At 39.3% G+C, this 23,950-nt stretch overlaps 1 protein-coding gene across 24 annotated transcripts in view; it reads left to right on the forward strand.

Moving 5' to 3' along the window:
* Positions 1-23,950, forward strand: part of ARPP21 (cAMP regulated phosphoprotein 21) — a 185,815-nt gene that overhangs the window by 88,918 nt on the left and 72,947 nt on the right. For 22 of the 24 annotated variants that reach the window (XM_010712996.3, XM_010712998.3, XM_019616627.2 and 19 more), the window contains 7 exons: positions 17-52; positions 837-926; positions 4,924-5,074; positions 6,290-6,368; positions 7,826-7,885; positions 8,769-8,909; positions 23,313-23,421. In XM_010712996.3, the coding sequence (XP_010711298.1) occupies positions 17-52; positions 837-926; positions 4,924-5,074; positions 6,290-6,368; positions 7,826-7,885; positions 8,769-8,909; positions 23,313-23,421 (666 nt within the window). The remainder of the gene's footprint in view (positions 1-16; positions 53-836; positions 927-4,923; positions 5,075-6,289; positions 6,369-7,825; positions 7,886-8,768; positions 8,910-23,312; positions 23,422-23,950) is intronic. The other 2 variants (XM_010713013.3, XM_031553981.1) reach the window with 1 other exon arrangement.

The raw sequence follows: 23,950 nt of genomic DNA on the forward strand, positions 1-23,950 counted from the left end.
TTTTTACTATAACCAGAAACGAGGTGCAAACCAGCAGAAAAAGAGATCTAAGGTAAGGGTCCGTGTCTGTTTGGAATTGCATGATAAGCTGCCATGTTCGGATGGAGAATTTGAGTCAGATATGTCTGCGATTGAATTGATGGCCTTCTGCTGGTTGGTTGTGGTGTTTTGTTTTTTTTTTGTTTGGCTGTTTTTTCCTTTTCTTTTTTCTTTTACCTCTAATCTTGTTGCACAAAGGTAGAGGAGTTCCTTTAGGTAAGATATGTCAGGCATCCCGTTATTTATCTCCAGTACTTACATGCTTGTGGGCTCGTGTGCTCATGTTAGACTGGGTGTGCCAATGAGGAAGGAGAATACTTCTTCCCTTTGCTTTGATAATGAGCATTTTATGTTTGTTTCAATATTATTTTAATGGTTTAATTTTGATGTAAGCAACAGAGGTTGTTTTACTCCAAGATGGGGCAGAGGGGTATAGAGGAGCAAAGGAGCTTCTAGGGCAGCAGAAGATCTTATAGTTTTCCAAGCTGAGAATCTGTAAAACTTCAGTGTTTTATTATCTTGTTCCTTATTAGTATTGGATGATCTACTCTGATTTTTTTTTAGTGGATTTAGTGGAAGTGAGCCATAGCAGAAATGATTAAAAGCACAAAGAAACTGCCCCTTATATGTGGCTCATAGCTTACAACAGCTTTCTGTCCGTATCTAAGTCATATAAAGCTGTTTATGTACTTCGGTACGTGTTCGGGATGTTTAGGGACAGCTGATGTGCTGTTTATGTGACCTGGGATCAGCAGGAGTGTTTTTTTTTTTTCTTGTTTTCTTTCTGTCTTATTCAGTCAGGAGCTAAGGGAAAGCTGGTCCGGAGTCTTGCTGTGTGTGAGGAGTCATCCCCTCGCCCAGGAGCGGAAACCCTTCACGACAATCAGGTACGTGTACAGTCATTGCTGTTAACTGCATGGTTGACCTCCAAGTTCTGTTGCATGGCTACATTACTTAATTGGGCATTTAGAAGTGTGTTTCTTGGGGGAAAAATTACGTTTGACAATGAACACATTTTTATGGAGTTATCTGGTTTAGCGTGAACTTTATTTTGAAATACTGGTTTTGCATTGTGTCACAGGGTGTTGTTTGCTTTTTTTTCCAGACCCCCTGAAAATTTCAGCAAATGGAAAAGAATTCGAAAGAATTCAGTTTCTAAAATTAAAAAAAACAAGTAGTAACAATCAAAAAGAATATTAACGTCATTTTCTCTAAGGCTATCTCTTCTGAGGCTGCACCAGATACAGTTATGAATATGCTTTGGTTTCTGGGTCCTCTAAGACTCCAGGTCATAACAGCATCCCATTCACTTAAAATCTACAGGTCCTTTGCTCTCCAGAATACCTTGGAAGAGTCAAGGGTGCCTTCTATCAAGTGGCATTTGTTTCCTAAACTCTTGGTGTAGACTTTCCAGTATCAAAAAGCTTGTCTTTGAGTCTATCTGTACTGGTAGTGTTGTATTCCCCGTGATTGATAGAGTTCTGTCCCTTCACCCCGGAGCCTAACACTGGTGGCAGTCTTTGTAGACCCACTTCAAAAAATACCCCAGTTGGAAAACCTTAGATATGCTTCTTTGTTTGCCTGCTAAGAACAAGACTTGAATAAAACACACAAACTAAAACCAAAATAACATGAGCACTGCCTGTATGTAATTTGAGATGTGTACGTGCAAACCAGATCAGCCATAGAGAGTTTGAAGAAGGGACTTCTTGCGAGCCTAGCACAAAAAAAAAAAGAAAATCACATTCAAGTGTACTTTCAGTTTCCTCTATTGACTTGAAATGAAACAAATTCAGCTCTCCTCTTCTCTCATATATGGAGAGATTTTTCTATTTTTTTATTTTTTTGAAAGACCAAAAACCAGGTTGTTTAGCAGGGGGACTTTTCCATGTTCTACTGCTCTACAATGACGTTTATGCAGTTGCTAGTTTTATTTTATCAGTTGTTCTGTTCTAGGTATATGCTAGCCTAACACGCGTTGCTTGAGATGTGTGGCTTTTGTTCTGCTTTCATTTGTATTTTCTGTTGTTTACTGGAGAATGAAAAGGAGAAGAATATAAATATAAAGAGAATGTATTAAGCATGGCATGGTAGTTGATAATGTACTGCACAGGACCTGTACTGAACCTCCCGACTCCAGGCAGAGGGGCTCCAGCTGCACGCAGAGCCCGACCCTACCTGATTGCACTGGGAACAGCAGGGGTGTCCATGGCCATTCTGAAACAATAACGGGAGATGACATGCTCCCTGGACCTAGCTTCCATTTTATAAAGATGAAGTTGGCTGGGTGTGATTAATGAGGTCAGAATCGCCTTTTTGCCCTCACTGCTCTTTGGCTAATGAACGTGGCTCAGCTTTGCCATGGGACCTGCAGCCTCCTCCTTGGGCTGGCTGAAGGGTGCAGGAAGCTTTGTGCCTACCCAGTTGCTTTGCTTTCACTTTATAGGAGAAAAAGCTTATTTTTTTTTTTTAATTATTATTTAATCTTAATGGTTTACAAAGCACAGAAAATAAATTGCCAGAGAATGTATGGTACATTGCCAGAACTACAAAGTATGGATTGTACTGCAGACTTGATGTTTGTATTTATATTTGAACACTTGCCTTCATTTTCCTGTGTAAGGAAAAAACACTTGTTTACCTGTACTACTTGATCTTGAACGCTTACCTGATAGTTCACTATGTCCTTACTCACAAGGAATGTTGCCTTTAATGTTATACTATTGACCAATACGTGTATTACTGCAATTTGAACATTTATTTTGTTGTTCACTATCTTACCTTGTATCAATGTATTTATTAACGCTGTATTTTATTATTGAGAAAAATCAATAAAAATATAACAAAATACACAGTAGCTTGCTTTCACGACTCTACAGCCCTTCATGTGTGTTTCTTCCAGTGCAACCAAACATAGAAGCATTATGTTAAATGTAAGACAGCATTTACTGTATGTTCATATGTGTGCTTATGTGCACAATCTGTTGTTGTTCATTGCAATAAGTGCATGTTTGCAGCCATTGTGAAGCTTAAGGTCGATGTCCTGAGATTGGCACAGCCAGTTACATTTTTCTCCTCTGTTTGGAAAGCTAATGGCAGGGTTGCTCTGCTCGGTGCAGCACAGGGACTCAGGGCTGTCCTTCGGGGTCTTCTGTCGGTGGTTGATCCAAACATGGGGTTTGAATGAGAAATTGTTCTGCCATTTGAAGTGAAAGAAAGCAGGCACAGTCTTAGTCCTCTCAGTGCATCCAAGCAGGTTAGCAGACATTTTTGTCACCCCTTATCTCAACTGGCCAGCAGTCCCTCCCTTGTACCCACTGTACACTGAGATCTTGGCTAGCACTGTCATCTAGAGATAACAGAGGTAGGGATTAAAGACAGTAGGTCATATTAAATATGGGCTCTAAGGCTTTGTTTCAACTTTACAGTGCTTTTCATCTTGAGTCCTTTGTGCCATATTCAATTAGACTGAGAAATTACCCAATTCCTGTCTTTCTAGGGCATGTTAATGCTGCTACCTGGTTCCATTAGGATTTTGTCTCACATGTGTTGTGGTGACTGACTTGTTCTTTACTCAAGACAAGAAAAACACCAAAATTCCGCTTAAAAAATAAAATAAAATATTGAAAGTATCAGTTAAATTAACAGTGGTCTTGTTTCTTTTTTTTCTTTCTTAAAAAAAAAAAATCCCTTATTTTGAAGCATTTTATCAATACTTCTGTTATGCTATTGTTCTTAGAAAAATTGTGAGTAGGAGTATTTGGTAGCATTCAAAAAATTCTGATTTTTCTCCAGCGAAGGTGAATTTGGATTTCATTAACCTGATGCCAGAAACTTATCAGGCCTGCAGGACTCTCCTGTATTAAATACTGCATTAGCAGGGAGCTTTGCTGCAGCTTAATTCAATTTTTACACAAAAGCATATGTTGTTATTTTGGGATTTTTTTCAACAAAAAATATAAACACATAAGTCTGCTCCCTTAAGTTTTGTACAATCAGATTGTTTTCTTCAGAAGCTACCGTAGCATTATTTATATTTCTCAAGATATTTCAATTTGCATTTTATTCAAATGAACACAATATAAGTGATGTTGTAAGTGGGGGATAACAAGTTCCTTAAAGCAAATCAGAGAAGGCGATGAGCTTGAATTCTCAATTTTAATTAATTTTTAAAGCTTAAGCATGCTTTCAAGGGGACTGAGTCTTTCTGAAGTACTGCGTTTTTGAGGATATGTGATGCCTCGGAGAATTTTGCTTACCACAACTTGTTTGAATATTGCAGTGCCCACTTCACCCCCTCAGCTGAAGGAATATTTGTGCATTTTTAGATACGAAGTATGCAATACAGTAACTCAGTAAGCCATTTTGGATACAGCTGAGTTTAAAATCGCCTGCATATTTCTTCTCTCAGAGCCTGAATGCTCAGTCTGCCTGATGCTGAATTTATATGCACAAAGCAGTTCATGTGAACCTGCAATCTGCTTTTTCTGGGGAAAAAGTCTCATTTTTCAGACCTTTTCCCACTGATTGTTATTTGACACGTGGGATTTCTTAATTTTTAGAATTCCTTACAAAGACCCATATGAAGTGCAATTCACTGTTTTGGCAACTCTTGAGAGTGAATTACTGAAGTGGAGAATAATGTGCCTTTAATGTAGGTAGACTAAAAGTACGTAGATTTCAAATCACTTACTAGTAGGATTTGGCTCCTAAGATGATGTTATTTTCCTGGAAAAAAGAAATTGTTTTTCAAATAGGAAAGAAATGTACCTGGCTTCAGCTTTTCTAGCCATATGCAGTTTAATGTGTATCTCCACAGGCTGCGAATTACAGAAACTGTATTGAATCTGGCCCTAAAGTTATTTATTTTTTTCTTCCCAACAGGAATCAATACAACTACAGCTTTCAAGTTTTCCTAGTTTGCAAGAAGAAGATAAAACTAATAAAGATGACTCCGAGAAAGAAAAAGAGAAAGATAAAAATAAAGAAAAAGATAAAAACAGTGAGAAAAACAAGATCAGAATGTTATCAAAAGGTGAATTTGGAATATTTAAATTGCTATAATTACTGTTATAAGCATACATTTCTTTACTTGTGCATAAATACTCAGAAACGTTCTCATACATTGTGAAAATTCAGAATGTGGAATGTGTGTGCATGAATTTTTCACAGAAACGTTGGGCTTTGAAAGTGAGAAACCTTCCAAAATGGTTTGGTGTGGATATTTTTTTTCATGGAAAATGATCGTTTTGAATACTTAACTGTGGTGATACGAACTTACACGTATGTAAGTGTGTGTGGTTATGTAAAGGATAAGTCTCTGGCTAATATTCTTTTTCTCTCTGGTAATGATAACACACTGACATGTTGTTTGTGCAATGTAGACAGCAGAGTAATCTTGGTTAGTATCACTCCTCTATGTCAGAGGATTTCTTTCAAATACTATAAGGAAATCCAGCCACGACCTTTAACATTGCCACCTAATATTGCAGTTACCTATCACCTGTTATCACCTATTATCACCTACTAAACTTCTTCGGGACCGATCTCATATCTAAACAAAGTCATATTTGAAAAACCTTTTTATTAATCCACGATACAAAGTTAGAGCATAATGCCTTAAAAATAATCGTTGCCTACCTGGGTGCAGATCCGCAGCTGGTGTGAATTGTCATTTGGCTTCAATGGAGCTCTCCACAGCTCACGCCAGCTCGCGGATCTGCCCGTATCTTTGGTTCAGGCAGTGTGGCAATGCTGGAAAATTAATTCTGACTGCTGTCACGGGTCCCCATTACCCGCCTACTTTCAAGTGTCACTGGATTTTCAGCCTGTTAATACAATTCCTCCTGGCACCACGCCTCATTTTCTGTGCGTGCAGCGTGTATGAAGTAGTACCAAGTGATGAGTAAAATCATTTTTAAAAGCTTTGGTGTTTAAGGGAAGAGTATGGAAATGACTTGCTTGGCATTGATGGTTTCTCATGATTTTCGAGTGGCTAATATTTTCTTTCAATGTCTACTTTTGGTGCTGTGTCCTGTAGAACAGTACAATGGAATCATGAGCATCCACCTCGAGCTTCCAAGATCAAATTTCTCTTTACTTACTTACTTTAACTTGAACTCCAAATGAATGTTTTCTTTCTGAATGTATGCTTTCAGGTTGCAGCTGGAAAATGGAACTTGGTTTAAAGTATAGCTTAATCATAACTGTTGAAATAAACGAGTGCAGAGTATTTGTTTTTATTTTTCAGATTGCAGTCAAGAGTATACAGACTCAACGGGGATAGATTTGCATGAGTTTCTCATTAACACATTAAAGAATAACCCCAGGTAGGTATTTTCTGCATTAGAGTTGACCCTTTTGAAGTTATACCTGCCAGTCTTAGAAATCCCATAAACTGTACATCGTGTTTTATTCGCTCTGTAGATGGGTGTGAGGGAAAATGTAAAGGAAGGTAGGTTTCTAATTGAACAAAAAGCTGTTAAAACTCATCAATTCCTACTCCCCTTCCAGTCATCCATCACTTAATTTCACTTTCAGTGAAATCTAGTCTTTGTTCTTACCTTCTTGCATATAACATCTATGTGATTTTAGAGGTACTATAACAATTGCAAGTGAAGGTTTGTATATGAGTATAAAGTAGTTTTCTTTTGGTGTTGCTGTAGACAATTAAAATCCTGTGCATAGTGCTGAATTCTGTTGATATTCCTACAGTTTTCATTTAGAGCAGTGAGCCCATTTCTGTTAAATTTGCTTCTAAAGGCTTAAGAAAGGATTTGTTACGTATTTATACATTGTTTTGTGTGTTAATTTCATTGAATCTGTTAGATAGATGCCATGTAATAGAAAATCCAGAAGTAATGATAGGTTACAGGTTGTGTAACCTTTTCTATAGATCAGGCTGCATGCAATCAAGAATAGTTGGTAATTAGCTTCATGCAACCCAGCTGGCTATGGGCACACACCCATCACTCAGCAACAAGCAGACACTGGCCCAAGACAATTTCTCTTCCCTCAGTGGGGCCCAGGCAAGCCAAAAGGTTGGTCACTCATGATGTAGATGATGAAGTCCTTGAACAGTTATAACTGTACAAAATGAGAAAGTTCAAAAGAGTTAAGGAGTGATGGATTCTGTCAAGCTTACAAAAATTGTACACATGGGGCTGTGCTTGGAAATTTTTGGCAGAAGAGGGAGGAAAAAGGAACACTTGAGAACTTTCAGTTGGAATACAGAATATTTGGAGTAAGAAAAGCAACAGTGTCTGCTGGGAGTCCCTATTCGTGGCGTTGATCTCTACTGTGCTCTTAACCAGATCAGCCTGCACAGTCTTCTCACTTAATGTTCACTGCCTACAGAAAGATGTGTGTCCTACAGAATGCTGGACATTTATGTGGACAGCATCTCTTTTCACTAAGGAGCCTAGGCTAGCTGGAAATGTCATATTCCAACAAAAATGGTGAGAAAACACCAGAGCTGGCTGCAGCAGTCAGGGCAGTGTTCTGTGCAACACACTGATACAGCCCCATGTGGCTGGAAGCCCTCTGACTGTGTTGAATGCAAGGAAGGTCTCGGTCTGCTGTCGTGTCAGGAAAGATGCAGCACTGCCAAGTGGAATCTTCTTCAGATGTGCCAGGGCAAAACAGATTTCATTTTTTATCAGCATGGCTGGCCACACTTGAAAAATTGCCTTACAAATGTTGGCATATTGGGTCTTTGATCTAAAATGGCTATTGGAAGTTGATGCTACAGTTCCTTGCGTGTTGTTTTTTTTCTTCTTTTTGACAGGGACAGGATGATACTCTTGAAAATGGAGCAGGAAATTATTGATTTTATTAGTGACAACAAGTAAGTAGAGCTCTGCACTTGGTTGAGAGGTCATATGTGCATGCAGAAACACATCTGAGTGATCAATGCACTCATACAGACCCCAGCATCCTCCGAGCCCTTTTGCTGGCACGTGGCAAGATCAGGCTTTTATGTCCTGACACATTGTGTCTGCTTAAGATACAGTGGATGTAAATGAAAATATTTTGCTTTTCCTCTTGCAATAACTTTTCAATGGCTTCCACTAGCTCTGCTCAGTTGGATCTAAAAATATTAGTCGAGCTTTCAGCATGGAGGATATGACATGGGCATTTCTGAAGAGATATACTCAATCAGATATGCTGTCATGCAGGTTTCCTGTGTGCTCTGTTATTCTAGCATGCTGGAAAACAAAACTGAACTTTGGGGGGAGGGGGGGGACAATGCTGGTTGTTTGTTTTTGTTTTTTTTTTTAAATGAAGTGTTTCTACAGCTTTAAAAAGTAGAGAGTCAGAATAGGAGCAGAGGAAGAAATTGCCCTCTTGGGAAATAAAAACATTGTGACAGCAAGAGAGGAAAGAGGAGAGTATGCCAATCTAGATCTCCCCAGCATCACTCTGTGCCTGTCCTTTAGGAGAAGGACAGCAATCTGTTGCTGGTGTCTCAGCAAATGTGTGTGTTGTAGTGCCCAGTTGATAGCATAGTGAGCTTTGTAGTGCGTGGAAATTTGCTTATCAGAAATTGTAAATAGAATTGCTTACATTTTTCTGCCTTCTTGTAGTGAGCATCAGCGTGCAAATGCACAAAGGAGAAATTTTCAGACTGTCCACTGAGTTATGAAATGCACTGCTATTGTCAATTGATTGTAGCTCAGAGGAAAATGTAATCATCAGTGGAATTTGTTGTGTGTGTGTTTTTTTTCCAGTAATCACTATAAAAAGTTTCCTCAGATGTCTTCATATCAGAGGATGCTGGTACACAGAGTGGCAGCTTACTTTGGGATGGATCACAATGTGGATCAAACTGGGAAATCTGTAATTATCAACAAGACCAGCAATACCAGAATGTAAGTAGAATCTGTTGTGCTTTCCACGTTCCCTTTCACAAGAGCTGGTTGGTACTATGACTGTGTGACATTTTTTTCAGTAAACATATATATTTTTAAATAAGGTGTGAATACTCTTTATCAATTTTTAGGGAGGGAGGAAAGGACAGAGTTGTCTCCAGAGCTAGCACTGTCGGCTTATTTCAGGGATTAAAGATAAATAAGGAGAAATCAAGCCACCCTGATCTTTGCATTAGAATGTTGTATTCCCTGACTCCTTAGTGCCACCAGTTCACTGCAGAAATGAGTTTATTGCTTTATCTGTCACCTCATACCATACAAGTATACTCCCAAATAACCTAAATGTATTTGGAAGGTTGCCTCTTTCCTGGTTCTGGCTCTCTGTGCTTCAGGATTCATTGTCTGCCCAACCTGATTATTTAGCATTTGATTTCTCTCCATGAGCTGCCGCCGCTATTCATTCCCTTCTCTTCTTCCTGATTCTAGTTTATTTTATTTTCAGATCTCATAGAAACCACAAATTTCCTATGGGATATAAAGTTCTTCTGATGGTTGAAATGCATTGCAAAATTCTTGGCGGGTTAAATGTTTGCTGGCATGTTTTCTGCTCTCCTTGGTGAACCTGTATAAAGCTAGCAAAAGCTCAGTACAAGATTTTTGACTAATTCAGCAAAGATACAATCATGTCCATGCCTGTCAGCACTGCTTCTTCTGCCAGGTGCCACACGTACATTAACCGTAATGGAAGCAGTGGTCTTTCTCTCTCTCTTTACCTATAAACAATATAATGAAGAGGAAGTAATTACTACCAGGTAATTAAGTTTTGGTATCTGGTATTGAAACATCAATGCCCCATTTGAAAATTGTGTACTTCCTGTATTCAATTAGTAGCACAAATAAAAACCTTTATTTCATTCACATATCAACAATTAGGTGATTTACTTAGACTCAGGTGCTGAGAGTATGTGTCAACATACTACAGATATAAGGTAATGGCATTTTACAAATATATTTTATAAATATAGCTACGTATTTGTATCATAGAAGGCTCAGGTTTTGATCTTGCAGAAGCGGGTAGTCCCTCTAGCACAATGGTATTTGTTATTTCTCTGAGCCTTGAGAACCTTCCATGTGCATAGTAAATTTAAGATTATGGAAAATTTATTATAGATCCTTGTCTTGGGTATCCCCTAAGATATTCAGGCACCTGTAAAGTAGCTCTTAGACATCAATGTTTTTAAAGGTTTAAATACACTGTGCTACAACGGTCTGATTTTCAGAAGTCAAGAGAATGGCAGTAACTCAATGAACTTAGCACTCAAGCTGCTGACTCTTAGCCTCAGGATCTGATAATCTGCCCCTGTGCAATGGCTGTGTTTGGATATGAATAAAGAAAGCTGGGTATGCAGCAAACCAATGTTCATTCCTAGACCGTAAATGAGAAAAAAAAAATGTATCTTAAATCACATCTGATCATATTTTAATGATTTTTAGGCATTTCTCTGTCTTTACTGTTACCCATTTCCCCTTAATATCTGTCACCTCTGGAGTTCAAGAAGTACAGATCTCACCACGTTGCCTTCTCCTGGTGATAATACCACACTGGTGTCTGGTAATGCTTTGCCTGTCTGTGTGGCTGCACATCTCATATTGGTAGCACTGGAACAGCACTTCTGGGGAGAACACTGAAGCCCCATTCAACAGTAAAAACTTTGTCCGGGTGTTTTGGGGTAGCTGCAGCTTCTTGCATGTTGGGAAGGCAAGCCTGGTTACTGGCACTAATGGGCAGCTCGTGGGTGGGCTTGTTGTTACTGTGAGCACAGCTTTCCTGTGAGCACCGTGTGAACTGCAGACTTTTCCCCCTTCTGTAGTGACTTGAGGGTGGATAACTAAATGATACGGAACTCGTATCACATCATGGTTCTTCTAGTACGTTATTTACCATACTTTGATGCTGCCTTAAATAAAGCTTTGTAGAGGCTCTTTTTTTTCCCCATAATTGAAGGAGATAGCGTGTTGCTTCTTTTTGTTTGTTTGTTTCAAGTTCCTGGCGCTGACAGAAAGTAGACGTTACTATCCAGTATTAATAAGAGTTGATGAGATTTTATTAAACACAGCAAAAAGTTCCACATCTGAAAGCATCCACTGTGATTTCACGTGTGCTGCGTTTCACTATTCTCAGGAGAAGCAATTTTGTTTAGTTCAGAATCAACACTAAATACTGGGAAAATGTTGATTCTATTAATTACTGCTTGGAAAATATCCAGAGTACCGGAGAAACTGGAGAGCAGCTAGAAGACTGTTCAGAGTGCTTAATGCTGTTCTGTGAGGCTGAGTCTTCATTGTTCAATACAAGTTCATGGAGGGCCCCATAGATACCATGAAGGTTTGCATTCTGTCAATAAATTATCTCCTTATGGTGTATGACTCCCAAAATAGCTGCATCTTCTCATGAGGCTCGAGTTCTTCAGTTCAGAAAGCATCTGACTCTGCAAAGTCACCATGTGGGCTTGAATATGCATCGTGTAGCTTATGTCTCAGTTGAGCGAAGGCTCATGTCACATCTTGGCTCCCACTCGCAGGTGATGAGTTGTTCCCTGGCTCCAGGCACTGAGATGGATTTGCTCTGCTCAGCAGGGGTCCCCCAGTCTTGCTGCTCATGAGTGCTCACAGTCACAAGAGTCAGAAGAATTCATGGCTTCGAGGTGGATGGGCTGCTTGGTAAAATTGGGTGTACAGTGCTATGATAGAAGTGCCACAGCACGGAGCAGTCTGTCAAATGGGGGACTATGAGGAATATGAGTGGAATAAATAGAGGCATTTCATTTATTTCATCAAACGGCAGTCTGTAGGACAACACACTCCCACTTTTGGGTACCTGAGACACTAAGAAATAAATAGCTACTTTTAGGGAGGTAGAATTTTAGAAGGTGCTCATTGAGGAGATCACGGCTGGAAGTATGGCTGCGACTTTGTCCAGACAACCATGTTGTTGTATGGAGAGGGGAAACTGATGGTAAGAAAGCTTTAGGATTTGATTCTCTCTGGGATTGCAGTCTTTGAGCTTTAGTCAACTCTCAATGGATCCTCCCTTAAAACAGCAGTTATATCTTAATGACTGCTTTGCGATCTGAAAACTACTAAAAATGAGGGGCTTAATCTAAGGTGTTTTTGTTATTTATTGAAATATGAACAAGCCATACCATTTATGATGTATTTTTTTACAAAATTAAATTCTAAGACACAGTTGACCTAAACTAGCAAACTAGCAAAGTGCTTCAAAAAGTTCTTGAGCTCTCGTTATAGAAAAGTGAGTTCTAAAATTACCTTTCACTATGGTTTTTAAAATTAAGAGTAAATATAAAAAAAAAAAAAGGGGGGGGGGGAAGGAATTTCAAAAAAGAAATATCCTTTTTTTCCAGATCTAATATATTACAAAGTTCTACCTAAACTGAATTGTCAAACTTTTTCTCAGTAGTATACATGAGAAAAAGTGAGCATTGAATAAAGGATTACCTGTTATTGTTTTGGCTTTAGATCCAGAGATCTCTAAATAATACTTAAAATGGGAAGGCTGCTTTATTCATTGTGAAATTGCTGGTGCCAGCATTGTAATGTATGTTTGTCTGTGATCTGTGTCTGCCTGTCATATACTAAAATGCATAGGGAATTTGAGACAGTCAAATACGATATCAACAGAAGTTTGGAGTAGAAACAGTATATTAGAGTGGACATCCCGAACTGGAGCAAAAAAATGTGTACGTGTCGCCTTCTATTCTGTGTACCTTCATAATTCCTATCAGACAACTGAAGGAGCTTTACATGAAAACTATTCATATAGTAATACCTCTCAGTTCAATCAAATTCATTCATTATGTTATGGTGATAGGTGGAAAAATGAAGGGGAAGTGCATTTTGAGTGCTTGGCGAGGGCTTTCATTCAGCTGAGATCATCCCATATGTGACAGGTGTATCTGTGCCACAGCCCACACATGCACTCGTGTACATTTTTGTATCTGCATGAGTGGCAAGGTTCATCAGAATGGAGAAGGTGGAGTGCTTGTGTTTCGTAATTGATTTTATTTAGACATTTTCATACGTTCTGAGGGTGTAACACACCTATTACGAACTTTATTCCAATACTCACATCGTCAGTTATGGCTAATTGTTTTCAAGAGCGTCATGGTAATCATTGTGCTATCTGATTCTCTTCTTTCCTGCTGTCAGTATGTAAATGTTGATATAGTACTGGCCCAGTCAGAAGGGATTTTTTCCCTTTGTGATGCCCCTAAAAACTCTGGGCAGTACTACGATGCTTTCTGTATTGCAGGAGTTTCTTTTAGTCTGGACTTCAACTGTATCAGCAGGTGACATGCATAAAATGTGCACTTTGTGTGTCGTAGTTAGTCTTGTAGATTATTAGCCTGTGCTATTTTATGTCCTCTGTGTAAGGGGGATTTGATTCACCTGCAGAGAGATGAAGTTCTCAGATTTTCTTTTGTGTATTTACGAAGTGATCTTTCTGTGGATATCATCTGTGCTAGAAGAGGTGTGCTGTGCTAATTTCACCATTTATGACTAGAATCTGAACTTCAGTATCAGCAACATGATATGCACTGAATGATGACTATTTCCACCAGGATTAGTTTCAAAAGGATTTTTTCCTCTACACTGAGGTGCCAAGAAGATTTTATTGAGATGCCAAACGTAATGGCATTTGGAGCATGTAGCAAAAGTATCCCTTTCCCCTTGAGCGAATAAGGTGTTCGTGGTTGCTTGGTGTAAGTGACTTCAATTTCTTTAAGTGCTTGTTTGCTGATGGGAAAGGCAGAGTGTATTCCACACACAATTGCTAGCAGCTGGGTTTTGTTCAGATATATGGCAGTAGTTACACTGTGTACCTGAATGCATATACCTTACTTTTTGCAAGATTCCAGTCAAAGCAATCATCGTTTGTGAGAGTTTGAAGCACAAACTGGTTTTCTAGTTGCTGGGGGTTTTCTCTGTTTTGTTTCCTTTTGCAACACAGGGCATTTGTCTGGCAAGCCGTTTGCTGTATGATCTTGCACCTGCACTGAAGCTCCTTATGGCATCCTTGCTTGTCACGCATGCAAGGGGTAATCATCTCATGAGAACAGAATCACTTTTGTTAGCCACATGAGACAGGAAAACAAATGAACAGCATTATTTTTGCTTTTATTTCCTTTCTGTTGTGGTTTATGTTACTTTTCTTCAAGGGAGCTCGAAGTCAGCTGTGTTCCTCTGTTTTCTATTGTGGTTCCCTCTTTCCCATGCTCACTACAGCATAGTTCTTTCTCACCTACTATGAAATAAGCAGAAGCTGGGGATATCTACACATTCCTTCTGGCATATAGTTGATGTCCAATCAGTATAGTAGAGTCATGTGTGAACATAGACAGAAATGTAAGAGTGAGTAGTAGCTGCGTGCAACTTCAATGGAAAAGCTATCTAAGTGAGCAATAACACCATAATTGGCCAAGATATTTTGTTCCAGTTTAAGACAAACATTAAGCAACTAAGAATTTACTAAAAACATTGATTAAAGCAAATAAAAACACACAGCAATAGCTATGGAGTATATATGTAGGTACATAGTTGTATATGTAGACTTAAAGTAACGAATGATAATAATTTTCTTGGATTTTTATTTCTTGGACACGTTCATTTTTTGAATAATGACTAAATTTAGAATGTATTGAGAAATTTAAGGGAATAGGAATAGTATTTAGGATGGAAAAGCTTGGTGTCCCAGAAGTCAATGCTGTGATGCTCAGCTTGTAGCCTTTCTCTTATTTCTGGCCTTACCCCACTGCAGGGGAAGGCTTTCACATCCCAAAACAAGCAAGGAAATTGCCAAGAAACTCTTGGAAGAACATAAAGAGGGATTAGACATCTCACATTGAGGTTCATCCACCTCCAGCAGAGTCCTGTGCATGTTACCAGCTGATTGGCATTTTAGCAATATGTTAATGTTATGCTACAGCCATTTGTTCCAGTTATAAAGTGCAGTCCTCTCTGAATGCCTTATCTGGGGTTGAGTATTCATCATTTTAGTACTTGGTGCTTAATCTCTTCTCTGGAAGAAACCTCTGGAAGAGATTCAGGTTATTTGATCCCAGTCTTATTAATTTTTGAAAATTGTTTATTTTCTTTAGATTAACACGACTTGAGTTAGGACAGGCTTTGTTTTTGTTTTTTCTCAATACATGTTCTCTCTTTTTAGTTTCATGCCTGTCTTACATGTCAGATAGAAAAAAAAAAATAGTTGGTATGTGAAGGACTGAGCTGAATATGACTCTTAAATACTGTCTTCGTTCATACTTCGATCATTGCTTGCCATACAGTTGCAAGCTATGGAAATGTCTTACTCTGCAAATGAGATGTTAGGGTAAATGAACCAGTTCTAATAGCTCCAGTATTAAATTTTCATCTAATGTAATTTATCAATACTAAATTATTTGTAATTAAGGTGGACGTGTAATTTACAGCTGTTGTATGGTGTAATGAAATATTAGTTAAGCATTAATTAGAGGAAATGTATTATTTTTCTGGGTTTTTAATCCTTGCAGTCCCACTCCTTAATAATGCAAATTTTGACACATGCAGGTCGTGGTCACCTGGGCTGTGCTGGGGAAATCGAAGGTTGCCAAGAATGCTATGGAATAGCAGGAGACAGTTCAGTTGAGGGAAGCTTGTGCATATTTTATCACTGTTAACCAGTGTCTCTGTGTGCTCATCCAGTCTGTAGCAGGAAAATGTCTGTTAATCAAGCTACTGTTGGGCTGTTTATATTTTTGAATCATTGCAGGCAGGTCTGGAAATCTGAAATGGCATCTGTGATTTACTCAGTTAATTCCTTCTGTAGTGGCTGAAATAACATTTGGGCTGATTAGTGAGCAAGGGAATTTTTGAGATGGTCAAAATTATTCTCAGTGATTGTCTTTTACCATTCTGTTGCCTGCCTCTTGTTTAATGTAGGAAATATGACATAATCACTGAAAATGGAGAAAATGTAATGATTTTTGAGATGTTTTTTCTTTAATAGCCAAGTCAGTTGCTTCTGCTCCCTGCTCCAAGCTGAACGTGGTAGGCTGTCTCTGACAAGTTCTTAAAAACCATCACTTCAGGGCAGTGATCAGTCGTGGAATGGCTTCTGGTCCATGACTGTTCCTGCTGGAGCTGCAGAAAACACTCATGACCTGGAGTGGAAGTAAACACAAGAATTTATGATGCAGCAGAGCACTGCTTTGTACACATGGTGTATTTGAAGAGGTCTAGTGGTTTCTTCATTAGCGCTAGTAGTTTCTCAATTAGCTTTTTGGGAACCACCTTGCTGCCTTCAGAGGAAGCCTTCAAATCTTAGCCTCGCTTTCCTTTTGTTGCTCTCTTCCTTGTTGATTTTGGAACTTCAGAGATGTGAAAATGTAATTTTAAATGGGTCTCTGCAGTTATGCAACACTAATTTTCCTCTACTTATGGAACACCTAGTCTTTATAACAAAATATTAATGAATTCCACAGTAAGCAATGTTACTACTCAGGTGACTTTACTAACTGGAAATAAATTGTTGCTTTGCAAAACCCAGTGAAGTCTAGATACAAATCCTGCTATCAAAAACTAAATCCAAGCCAGGGGATTGGCAGCAGGAGAAGCAAATTCCTGAGCCATAGAAGTAATCTTAGTTTGATTACAGGAGGACAGTGAAGTATCTGAATGCTCTTAGAACGGTCCCTGACTGAGAGAGAAGGCTTTGTATTTCAGCCCTAGATAGCAGAAAAGCTGGTATTTCAGAGTACCCTTGGCTTGCTGGCTTATCTCATGCTTTCAGAGCAGTTTTTGAGTATTCTGGCCCCCAAATACCAGGCCAAATATTGAAGTCTGTGTTCAGGTGAACTCTCAAGTGAGTACTGTGCTTTTGCATCTGTAGATGAAAACAGAATGGCTATCTGGAATTAAGCTTTAGGAAAGCTTGTCAGAGTCATGAGCTGTGCTATGCTAAGGTTAGATCAGATTTTTTAAAATACTGTGTAGTCTGAAAGACTGCAGGATCTGGCCCCCTCCTTGGTCCTCACACAGAATAACTTGTCACAGAAGAGATTCATAGTGCGTTATCTTTGTCCATCCTGCAGCCTCCAGGTTAACCATCATTTTCATAGTGGGAAGCACTGCTGGTGCCAAACGCAGAGGAATCATCCTGCTAGGGTACCAAAGCAGAACATTTTGAAGGGTTGAGGGGTTTTGGTTTTTCATAAGTGGCAGTCTACCTGCCTGCTCTCAGAGTGTGGTAGGTGACAGAATCAACCTCACGCTGTGAGCAACAAGAAAAAGTCATAACTTCCATGCTGTACTACCAGCTCTGTTCCTTTCAATCCTGTCAGATTTATCTGAAGGCTGATCATCTCCATGAGAGAGGGAGAATGCCTATCAGAATCACTTGTGACATTTAATATCCTTGTTGTTCAGTCATAAATAGAGAACATGATTAGATTGCAGATTGCAGTTCTGAAAAATGCTAAGAATGTACAGTCTTTACCCAGGAAAAATGTAACATTTGGTATTTGAGGTTTCTTTTTCCTGCGCTTTGGAGAAGGCAGCACCTTTTACCAACTGCCTTGTACAGGATAGATATTTTTTTATGGCTTTCAGTGTGCTTTTGTCATCGTAACAGAAGTTCTTAGTGACTCATAGTATAAAAGCAGCAATCTGTTAATGAGGCATCAACCTCCAAAAGCCTGAAATGCCATCTTGAGTGATTTTAAGCGTTAAGTTATGATAATAGAAGTGCACTGTGCTTTAACAATTATCTGTATTTAAATTCCTACTCTGACTTTTAAAAACTGTTAGAGCATCCATCAACCCTGAAAAATACTCTGTCCTTATTCTCAAAACTGTTGTTCTGAGGGAATATAATCAAAGAATTTCAAGCTCCAGGGTTGTAATTCTTCCTTACATCATTTTGCTGGTGCCATTTGACAGTGGTAGTATTTGCTTCCAACTTTTGTAAATTCTCAAACTCGCAGAATGTATCCCCATGCCTTCAAGATCAAAGAAGTCATTTTTTTTTACTGCAGATAATAGAGTTTTGGCCCAAAAAGTAATGCTTATGTAGTTTTATTGTGGCTATAATGTAGAGCACTAGGAGAGCCTCCAGCATAAAACCAAAAAAGCACAGCAGGCAGATGTAGTAGATATTCACAAACTAGCAAAGCAAGAAAGGATGCCATACTGTGCAACAGCATGCCTGCAGAATAGAGGCCAACGTGATGTTGGACCGAGCAGTTGGTTTAATTAAAGACAAGTGCAAATAACAAGAAAATGCAGTTAAGCCATCAGAACACCTTCATAACAGCGCCCTAAATCTTCATAACTTCTCCTTATGCAGTCAGCAGATAGGCTTCTCGCCCGCGCTCACCATCCCATTGCTCTCCTGATGGTGTGCTTATGGAAGAACACAGAGCCACTTACTTGTGTTTGCCAGATGATGATCCTGCGGGTACCCAGGGGGCTCTTTGCCCCTTCCTAGCCCCATTACTTTACCTATCTGCCCTTCTGCATTGCCATTCATGAGATGAGTGTTAATGCCCTGTTCCCATTGAGCGCATTCAATGAACATCACATTGCAAATGCAAAGCTGGTGGATTTTTTCCTTCAGGCTTGTGCACACCACAGCGATCTCCACTTTTGAACTCGCTTTCCTATACTGTGTTCTTTATACAGCTGCCTCGCTTCTAACCTGGGAGGTTTTTTTACAGATGAGGTGCACTACAGAACTTGCTAGATTTTTTCCTTTATCAGGCACTGTGCTGGTAAACTGTCTTTTCCACACGTGGGGAGGTTGTTGCTCCTCTTGAAGGCATCTTGTGCTGCAGAGGCCTGCGTGCCATAGTGCTGTCAGAAACGTATGCCACCTAATAAAGATTTATGTGCTGTGTAATTCAGCCCTGACAATCCCACGCTGCCTCTGTGCTCTGCTGATGCAGTGACTGTGTCTTAGAAGAGCAGCATTCAGAGCTCGTGCTTGTCTCTTTTCATTTGTCCTTTTGGTGTGTGGTATCTCTGTTTCCCGTTTCTTAACCAGTTCTTTCAGAGCTAAATAACTTACTTTAAATGAGTGTAGATTATTTTTCCCCCACGATTTCATTTCGTATCTCCCGTATAAATACAGATTTATCAAAGTGCATTAAAAGGTTTCTAAACGTGACACAGCCAAAAGCCCTGTGACTTCCTTAGCCATCAGGATACATGGGCTGTTACCACTCTGCAAAATGTTTTTAGAATCTGTAATTTGATTCAAAGCTGAATACCTGCTTAGGACACTCAGATAGTCGTTTGGGGTTGGGTTTTTTCTTTTTTTTTTTTACAATGCTACTTACAGTGGTTAACTTGGAATGAAAAGCATAAAATGAGCACATAATGGGAATTCTCTTTAAATATTCCTTTTAAGGAGTATGCCTGGGGGACAACTCTGTTCTCTGTCATACTGAGATAAACTGAGAGGAACTCTGCTGAAATGAATGGAAGAATGGAAGTAGTTCACATTAAAATCACCATAATGACAGCAGAAAAATCTTATAATGGATGCTGCTATCAAAATCTAAACTTGTTTTAAAACTTTGACACACAGAAATGTTTACCTAATTATTACCAGCTTTCCTCTTTCCTAAATGCAAGTTTAGTTGTAGGGAAAATTTGTCATCCAGAAAAATCTATTTGGTTGGATTCTTGCTTAACTAGGGACTGCAGTTGTGTTCTAAGGGACTATAAAATGCTAACACAAAATGTTCATCTGTTTGAGGATGCAAAGAGCAGTGTTTTACTCTGCGAACCAGTTTGTCTTAAAAGGCAAAACTGTCACGTAATTTTGTAGCAAACTGCATAAAAACTTCACTGGTAGGAAGGGAATATACTCCTTTTTGCTCTGAAACACACTGCCAGAAAGACAAGTATTTAATTGATACTCATAGCTCTCAACTTGTAGGAAATGCTAAACGAGCTCATGTGTAATTTCTGGTTTTGTGAAGTTGTGCTTTAGAGATCAGATGGTTTACTTACACCAATACTGTTGACCAAGAAATATTTGGGTGATCAAAAAAGTTATATCAAAGAAAAGCAACTTTTTTTTTTTTCTTCTGCTAGTTTTTTTTTTTTCCCCCTCCTATGTGTTGGTTTCTGTGCCTGTAAGGCATTCAGATTTTCTCAGTATGCTCCCCAAATCACAAAATCCCATTTATTTCAAGGGAATTGGCTTTTGTGGAGCAGTGGAATTTGAGATTCTCAAGTGATCCACTGATCCCCGGGTATGGGAACTAAATGAAATACTGACTGTCATGCATGTGGGCAGCAATCTTTGTAAGCATATATTTGCAAATTTGTTTCCTTGCACACTTCTGTTAGCACGTAAGTGCACAGGTACACTGGATCTATTGGGATTAACCTCTCAAAATGATAAATAATGTAGGTTGTGGGGTTTTTTGTTTCTTTTAGCATTTTGTTGTTGTTTTGTTTTTATTTTTGGTATTGTTTTGTTTTCTTTGTGTGTCTGGAAGACAGTTGCAATATGCAGGGTCTTCAGAAATACTCAGTGTCTTCAAAAGCTTTTTACTACTTGGAATTAAACTAAGGTTTGGTTGGGGTTTCAAGGTGTCTAGTATGGTAGCAGTAGTGAATAAGTTCCAGATTCTGTGTTATTTTGTGGAAATGAACTCATTCCATGCTTTGGATTAAGACCTTAATTTAGATCAACGCTCTAAATAAGCTTGATAAATTCACTCCCTTACATGCATGAACACAATCCAGTGCATTGTGCAAACTCTTCATTGTCAGTGCTAAAAAAGCATAGAAGAAAAGTGAATGTGGTTTCTTATCAATTAGGGCTTGCATGAGATGAATTCTCTGTATCTACTGCGTTGCAGTAACTATATATCTTATTAGTATATTGACAGTATGCTGAATCTTACACACAATTACATATTTTTTCTTGCATTTTCCATCTGTTGGCTCACCTTCAAATTCATAAACTAGTGCAGCAGATTTCACCAGGAGAAATACTGTGTTTGTACTCACATAGTAGACTCCCATAGCCTTGCTGTGCTCCATCATGTTCTGAACAAACAAATGTCTTTTCACAACTGAGGATCAATCACATACTGGGCTTGTAGATTAATTTTATTAATAGGCACCAGCAGCTCATTAATTCTGGCTTGTGGCTTGATCTCATGCTTCTCCTTCCAGTCGTCTTCTGACACGTGGAAACATTTTAAAAACACTAAAGGAAGTGAAAATTGGATTTTTAAAAATAGAAGTAATGCATCAACTATTAAAAGCATGTTGTTTATTCAGCTGTGTTAGTAGTCACAGATGTTTAGTTGCTTTTTTTTTAACCTTTTTTTTTTTTACTAACTTTTGGTAACTTTGAATCTTTCTTCTACGTTTTAAAGTTAGAAATATTTACTGTGTGCACTGCATAGTTTGTCAGATCCTTAACAGATAGCTCATAGCTATAAATTTTACAGTGATAGTGGATCTAGAGAGGTTTAGTTTGCATTCTAAGCCACAAAAGTGGAAAAACAGCATTTTTCAGTTGGTGATCTCAAAGCAGAGTATCTGCAGGTGCACATCCTCTGTTCTAACTGCATAGACACAGCGCTTATTCATGAGAACAAAGGCAGAACAAGCCACCTAGCAATCCATTAATTGGATTTTGTAGCATTTCTGGTATGAGAAACCACCTCTGCCTTTAGCAACCCATGGTGTCATGGAACTGTTATAAAAAGCCAAGCTCCTTTGGGTCACCGAAGAGACTTGGTTGGCTGTGCTGATGGTTGGACTCGGTGTTCCTAAAGGTCTTTTCCAACCTAAATGATTCTATGACTCTAAGGGCATCTGGAGAGTCTGTTGGCTTCCACATTGTGGGCCCAATATCTGCAAGTGCCAACACCTCTGGCTGATGGACAGAATGTTGTGACACTCAAAGTCTGTGAAAATCTGGCCGTTGTGTTTTGTTGCTTTGTCACCAAAAAGCAAATTGTGCCCAGAAGTGGGAATTTGTGGAATTGATACAGAAAGTGAAGCAGGAGAGCTGCTGTATCTTAATTCTTAATTTTCAGCAGTTCATTATAAATGTTTCCTGCACACCTGATGGTGAATTGCAATGGACTGTAATTATGGCAAGAATATGTTCTGTCTTTTGATTAGAAATACTCTGCTAATTAGTTGAATACAAATCTTAGTGATACAACAACAAAATGGTGGCTGATTTTACACACAGGATTTAATTTTCCACTCTGGAATAAAGCAAAGCTTAGACTTTCATTTCAAAGTTTGCAGAGAGCTTTCAAACGTTACTTATGAAGTCACTGAATTCTCTCAACTCTACCTTTGACTTCTTCATGGTTGGTGCATTACTGTCGATGGCAGTTTTGTGCCTGGTTTGTGGAGGTCTATTCAGTAGGCACAAGCATCTCCTCAGGGTGCCACTGCTGGAAGCAGTCCGTGCTCCTTCAGCTTTTCAAAACCAGCTCGTGATTTATCAGTGGTTGATAGTATATGAATTCCAGCTCTTCATGTCTCCAGATCATTGGTCACCCTGCTGAAATCAGTGGGACACGACATGTTATTAGGGTTGGGGTCCAGGAGCTGGCACATCCTGGACTGCTGTTGTCAGCTGCAAGGGGTGGCAGTGGCCAGCTCAGTAACACAAGATGTTTCTTGCTGTTTGCTTTTTGTACAAGGTGTGAACATGGGGAACGTGGAACGGCTCCTCTTGGCTCATGAACCTAAAAATGTGAAGCTTCTAATTTGTACAGTTTGGCTCTTAAAAAATAAATAAATGTCTGGATGGGTTCAAATCAGTGAACTAATTGATACTCTGTGACTCTTGTGGAATATTTTCCTCACTTAACGATGATGAGATAATTACTTGTTTAGCAAAATACCATCAATCCCTCCAGTTATGGTTTTATTTGTTAGAAATAAGAAGCTCTTGCTTTTGCTCTTAAGATTTCGATCAGTTTTGCATTACTTGCAAAGGTTCGGTGCCATAAAGCTGCCGCATTGCTGGAGATCCCTGCTTCCGAAGGAGCCAAATTAACATGCAGCATGTTAATTTGTTTTCCTGTCCTTCGGTCGCAGAGAGGAGAGAGAAACATTTTGGTGAATTCCCGCTCCTCACTACATAACAACAACAAAAGCTGTTTATGGCAATAACAATTAGCAGCAGGGCGATGGCCCCAGGCAGCTATAGGACGCATCTCACGATGAGTACCAATGTTGACTGGTTTTGCACTGAATGCCTCTGTGAAAACAAAGAGCACTGAGAAAATAAAGATCGAACTAAAGCCGAAAGAAAGATTTTTTTATTGCTATGTTTTACTTTGCTGGCAGACCAGAGCAAAGGTTTTCTGAACATTTAAAAGATGAAAAAGGTGAAGAATCCCAGAAGCGATTTATCTTGAAGCGAGATAACTCTAGTATTGATAAAGAAGACAATCAGGTTGGTTCTCGGCTCGAGAGTGGCTGAAATTTTGTTCTGTTCTTTTCTTTTGTTTTGGAGGCGGGCTGACTGATGTTATTGTTGTTCTTTTGTTGTTGCTCTCCTCTCCCCCCCACTGCTCCTTGCCCCGCAGCAGCTCCGAGCCCTGCGCGGCCGCTTGCGCCGTGGCAGCGTGTGGGTCTGCATGGGCGGTTTGCTTGGCAGGACGTGCTGCATGCCCACGGGGGGAACGCCGAGGCTCGGGCTGCGTGGGAAGGCCGTGCCGGTCGCATTTCTCCATGTGTCGCCTAACGATGGCAGCTGTTCCGCTCCCTACAGCTTGCTCCTTCAGTTGTACCCATCCATTCGGAGCTGGATTTCAGTACGGACCGATGATAAACTGGTGTAGCTCAAAAAGGAGAAAACAAAACAAACAAACAAACAAAAAAGCCCCAAACAAACATGCAATGGTGAGGCCAGGTTGATTTTTAAACTATCCTAAAATAAGTTTTGACCAAAAATGAATCAGTCCCATCTATTAGCTCCCTCC

The sequence above is a fragment of the Meleagris gallopavo genome, chromosome 6, assembly GCF_000146605.3.
Source record: "Meleagris gallopavo isolate NT-WF06-2002-E0010 breed Aviagen turkey brand Nicholas breeding stock chromosome 6, Turkey_5.1, whole genome shotgun sequence".
Taxonomy (NCBI): domain Eukaryota; kingdom Metazoa; phylum Chordata; class Aves; order Galliformes; family Phasianidae; genus Meleagris; species Meleagris gallopavo.